General features: G+C 35.4%; 1 protein-coding gene across 1 annotated transcript in view; it reads left to right on the top strand.

Annotated features, from left to right (window-relative positions):
• LRCH2 (leucine rich repeats and calponin homology domain containing 2) overlaps positions 1 to 6,075 on the top strand; it is a 134,098-nt gene that overhangs the window by 76,736 nt on the left and 51,287 nt on the right. The window contains exon 6 of the mRNA XM_007949990.1: positions 3,645 to 3,778. Within this exon, the coding sequence (XP_007948181.1) occupies positions 3,645 to 3,778 (134 nt within the window). The remainder of the gene's footprint in view (positions 1 to 3,644; positions 3,779 to 6,075) is intronic.

Genomic DNA, 6,075 nt, shown 5'->3' with positions numbered 1-6,075 from the left:
GTCCAATTGTGAGGATTTTTGTTTTCTTTATGTTGAGATGTAATCCATACTGCAGACTGTATTCTTCAACCTTCATCATTAGGTGCCTTAAGTCAATTTGTTATTATCTTCTCAATGTTAAAACAGTCTGTTCTGTCTTTATATCATCTTGCTTTCTCTCCATTGTGATTTCTGTAAATACATCATTTATTCCCTCATTTTGTTTTGCAATTATTATTTATAGATTGACATCTCTGATTCCCTATTTTCCATCTTAGAGTTTTATTTTATTTTTGTCACTTGTATTTCTAGGTTGATTGATTTCCTGGTGATGTCATGTATCTTAATATCTGTTTGTTGTCTGCCATTGTTTGTTCTCTGTCCAAAGGATTCCCTTTAGCATTTCTTGTGATGGTGTTAAGTTTTTACAAATTCCTTTAATTTCTGTTTATCTGGGAATGTTCTGTTTTTTACCATTGCATTTGAGGATAATTTTTCTAGATATATAAATCTTGGTTGGAAATTGTCTTTCCAGGTTTTATATCTGTCATCCTGTTGCCTTCTTGCCTGCATGGTTTCTGCCGAGAAATCAGACTTTAATCGGTTTTCATTTGTAGGTAACTTTTCATTTTTCTCAAGCTGCTTTCAGGATTCTTTCTTCTTCCTTGGTATAGAAAATTTGATTTTGATATGTATTTGTAACTTTAATTTGGAGTTGGTTGAGCTTCTTGTATACATATCTTCTCATCTTTTATGATATTAGGGAAGTTTTCTTTCAACAGATATTTGATAGTTTTCTTAGTGCTATTTTTTTTTGTCTCTTTCTGTTTTGGAATTCCCATCTAACACAAGTTATCCCTCTTGATGGCATCCCAGATAAGTCTTAGGTTTTCTTCATGTTTTTCGTCCTTTTTTGACTGTTCCTCTACCAAATTAGTATTAAGAGATTTGCCTTCAATGTCACTAATACTTTCCTCCATTGATTCAGTTCTACTCCTTTCCTTTCCAATCCATTATCTATTTTTGAAATTTTAGTATGAATCTTCTAATTTTTATTTGCTGTTTTTGTATGGTTTCTAATTTTCTGTTTATTTTGTTAATTTGTTCCTTTATTGTTTTCTTGAAGTCTAGAGTTTTCTTTGATTTTTTTTGTGCTTTACTTGATCTCTTTCTAAATCTGATGAAAGGACTTACCCATAATAAATTTTCTGAATTCCTTCTCATGTAGTTCTAGTAGCATTTCTTCCTCTGGAAGACTTTCTAGCTCTGTATTTTGGTTTGAGCAATCTTGCCCTGTGTATGTGTGTGTGTGTGTGTGTGTGTATGTAAGTGTGTGATTTGATGTGGTCTGCTCTCTCTGAGACCATTGTGGTGTTATTGTTTTAATTTGTTGATTTTATGTTTGTTTGATTCACCCTGAGTTTTTTGTTGTGTTTTGTTTTATATATAATTCAGGTAATGGGGTGGGCATGCTACTCTGATCACTAGTTTGGCTGCACTGAGGCTATTTGGAATCGAGTGGGAATGTGGACATGTGTTTCAGATTGCTGATTGTGCAGTGAAGTTGAGGGTAGGGTGGATGGGTGTTGCCTGCTATCTGTCCTATGTCCAGTGATTCTGGAGTGGTTGGTGTCACTCAACCAGTAGGTGGTGTGCAGGATTGGTGGTTATGGCTGAGTAGGGTCACTGGCTGCCAAATGCTGGGGAAAGATAGAAGAAAAAAAGGTGGAAGAGTTGGAAAAAAAGTGGGGAGGTTGAGGGAAGACCTTGAAGAGAAAAAAATGGGAAAAGAAAAATGAGGGGGAATAAACTGGCACACTGTTGATGTAAGTGCTAGTAGCCACCAAACACAGCTGTGGCAGCAATGTGGTGATTGCTTCATTAGAGGGCACACTGCCAAATGCTGAGGGTCAAGGGTGTGTGCTAATAAACGCTGAGGTGGCTGGAGGCAGGCCACCAGCTCTGCAGTATATAAAAAAAATATGGGGGGTAAGAGGAAGAAAAAAAGAAAAGAAAGAAACAAGGGGACAGGATGAGGAAAGAAGTAAGAAAGGTAAAAAGAAAAAATATGTGGCATAGTACTGGTGCAAGTGTTAACTGTGAAACAAATCTGCGATGGGAACATGGAGCTAACTGCGGCAGAGCACGCACCCCTATCCAAGGAGTCATAAGGGTGGCCACTGCTGATCATGGAGATGGGTGGTGCAGGGTCGGCATCTGCTCAGCTGGATCCCTCCAGAAAGAAAAAAGGTCCAAGCGTAAGAGAAAGAACAAAAGGGAGGAAGAAGGAGGAACTAAGAAGAAAGGTAAAGAAAAAGAAAGTGGAACAGCACTGACAGTGGGGGGGGGGTGTTTGGCTTCTGGGTTGGAGGGCATAGGGAAGAGTTTGTGCAGTGTAAGTGAGTTGATCACACCTCTCTGATTGCTGATCACTTATGTTGATGTTGGTGTAGTCTTGGGCAAGCAGAGCTGGTTATTTGGTTCTTACACCAATCAAACACTGCTTGTAATAATTCAGGATGGCTGTGTTGTACCACATGGCAGTTCACAGCCTCCTAGTTTGTGGTTTTCGTTCAGTACTTTCCTTTTAACAGTATTTGATCTACTTTATACGTCTTTATCCTTTCCTTTGAAGCTCTAGGTTCCAGGAATGTCATCTATGGGCTTTTTACTTGTTTTCTTGAATCTTTGTTGTAGAGGGTCTGGGTAGTGTGTCTACCTAATTCTCCATCTTGGATCCACACCCCTTAACTGAAAATTTTCAGTGGTCAGATCAGACCTAATATCTATTAGTACTATATAGGAAACATTTTTTCCCACCATAATTATAATTGCCTTTACTGCAGTTTCCTTACTGTTCTCTTGAATTTGTTGATTATTTTTTGCTTGTGTTATAAGTTTGTACTGTGAGCCCATAAAACAAAACATTTTTAGTTAGAATTTTTTAGAGATATTTATTTGATATCAGTCATTGTGACCGTAATTAACCTTTGTAAGGCTAACTTGCCTTTTCCTTATCTATCATTGTCCATCTTTTTTATGCAGAATACTTTCTTTCACATAATATTTTCCTTTCATTATTCCTCTTTTTCTTAACCTAAAGATAGTTTCAGCATATTATCCTAGTTGAATAAACTAGTATTTTCTTTTATTATTTTACTCTAACTGGTCTATGCTCACACCCTCCAATAAATTTACTTTCCCATGTTTACATTCTTTAGATTATCTTTTTCTTAATGTTTATACCAAACACTTTAGTGATCATGATGAGATTTATTTTAAGTATTACATATGTTATTTGTTGTCAACACTGTGATGAATATATTTCTTTTCATTGTTCTCTAAAAAGGCAGCTTTCTTGAATTATAAAATTTTATCTTGTTTAGTGGTTTATAAATTTTGCTTTTATCAAGATACCTTTACTGAAATATAGAAAATTTGTTTTTTTTTTTGTAATAAGAACAGAGATGGCAATGGAATTTTGCAGTGTTTGTCAGATTTCTTTTTACTTACTTTCAGAGCTATAAAGTGTTTACATATACAAACTACCAAGATTGTGATGTCTAAACATAATTTCAGATTATGAAAATATATAAATAATTGATAGATGACATTTATATTGGCATTACATACTTAAGTCTGTTTTTTCAATGGTTTGTTAACAGATATGTTTAAAGGGTAAAGTGCACATATTTAAGTACCTAAATATCCAAGCATGTTGCAGAATGGATAAGAAACCAGATTCCCTGGATCTTCCATCACTGAGTAAGAGAATGCCCTCCCAACCTCTCACAGACAGGTATATAATATTCTCCGAGTTTTATTTGATGGTAATTAGTGTCCTCTCTCTCTATAAAAGATATATATTGATTTTGAGTGCATCAGATATATTTAGACTGACTCATCCAGTATTAGAATCAATAATTGGCTGAAACTGAATTATCACCATCTTAGAATGGGCTTCTGGGATACTAGAGTGTTGTTCCTACAAACATTTATCATTATTAAATTTTTAATTTTAATGTTTGAAATTATAGCACAGAACCCCACTGATTTCTCAGCACTCGACAACTGTTACCTTATTCTGTGCTCGCTCTATTGTACATTTGTTATAACAAGTGGGATTTCACTTTGAACTGAGGTTAGTGGAAGGACAAAACATTTAGGGGAGTACTTTTCTCCATATTCTTTCTGTCTGGATCAAAGATGATTTATCATTGATTTTGGTGTTTTTCCTCCTCATGAGATTTTGACATGGTAGATTTAACATTCTCTTTTTAATTCATCTTTTCATGATGTAAGTTGGTCTGAAATATTTTGCAAAAGCATAATTCCAACTTGTAAAATGGGAAATAATTTTGATGGGGTGAAACTAGAGACAGGATGACTAGACTGCTGTCTAAAATACTTAAAGATTTGTCACTGAGTATATGATCAAATTTAGATTACTTGGAATGGCTATATATAGTACTATTGTTAATAATGCAAATTCTTGAATTTCCACATAAGATATTTCTTTGAATATTTTTATTGCCTAAGTAGAATTAAGGAGCTCTGGTAGCATAGTGCCTAAGGCACTTGACTGCTAACTAAAAGGCTGGCAGTTCAAATCCACCAGCCACTCCTTAGAAGGAAGGTTGGGCAATGTACTTCCATAGTGATACTGCCTCAGAAACCCAAGGAGGGGCCGCTATGAGTTGGGTCCAACTTGAGGGCACATAACAACAACAACAACAAAAAAAGTAGAATTAAATAGCTAAACATTAAATTCAGTTCATAAAGATTATTTTGTTTAGTATTATGAACCATAGTAGACTAAATAATTCTATACAATTATTATTATGTGTTCTAATCTCTATCAGTCTTCTTCATATTATTTAACTAAAATTAATTTGCTTTAGTAATGGCAATAACTATTTATTTACTTATTTTACAAATATTAGTTGAATTCTTAGTATGGAAGGTTCTTATGCTTTGTTGAAAAACACATCTGCAAGGAAACAGATGTATAATGTCAAATTATGCTGAGTGCTGTGAAAGAAAGTATTGGATTTCAAGAGGGTTCTCAGGGAGTTCCGTTTTGGAATGTAAAGTTTTAAGCCCAGACCTTAAAGAGGGAAAGGAAGATCATTTCAGGCAGAAAGAGTGACATGTGTGACGGCCTTAAGGCAGGAAGTAACTTGGTGTGTTCAAACCTACTACCATTGAATCAATTCTGACTCATAGTGACCTTATAGGGCAGAGTAGAGCTTCCTCATAGGGTTCCCAAGACTGTAAATCTTTATGGAAGCTGACTGCCTCATCTTGCTCTAGCAGAGTGGCTGGTGGGTTCGAACCGGTGACCTTTTTGGTTAGCAACCAAGTGGTTTTAACCATTACACCACCAGAGAGCTTCTTGGTATGTTCAAGGATCTGAAAAGAGGTCAACATTGCTGGAGTGGAGTAGCTGAGGGGTAGAGTGGTGCACATTGATTTTGGAGAGATAGGGCTCAAATCATATGTAGCCTTGTAGGCTGTGATAAGGAGTTTGAATTACTCAAATTACAGCGCATAGTACTAAGCAGGAAAATAACATGATCTGATTTATGTGTTTTTATAAAAATAGTATTGAATTTTTTGGTGAAAGTTTACACAGCAAGTTTAAGTTCCCATTTGATAATTTACACACAGGTTGTTCAGTGACTTTAGTTATGTACATCACAATTTGTTAACATTCTCTTCAGTTTGTTTTCTTTCCAGTACTGTAGTTTCCGTGCCTGCTTTTCTTCTCATTTTTGTTTTTGAGTAATTGTTGACCTTTTGGACTCAAACTGGTAATTTGATTTATGTTTCAGAAAATAATTTTGGCTCTAATAGGGAGGTCAGATTGTAAGTAACCAAAAGTTGAAGTATGGGGACCACCCCTTAGGCTATTGGAGTACTAGCAAGAGACCAAGGGCTCTTTAATAGGCTGATTGGAATTGAGATGAAAAGAAGCGGATAGATACACACAATGGAATAGTATGCAACACTAAAGAATAATATAGAATCTGCAAAACACTGCATAATGTGGATGAATTTGGAGGACATTATGCTGAGTGAAATAAGTCAATCACA

Source organism: Orycteropus afer, unplaced genomic scaffold (assembly GCF_000298275.1).
Source record: "Orycteropus afer afer isolate SDZICR_OR568_19922 unplaced genomic scaffold, OryAfe1.0 scaffold00259, whole genome shotgun sequence".
Classification (NCBI taxonomy): Eukaryota; Metazoa; Chordata; class Mammalia; order Tubulidentata; family Orycteropodidae; genus Orycteropus; species Orycteropus afer.
This window is presented reverse-complemented; position numbering and strand designations above follow the sequence as displayed.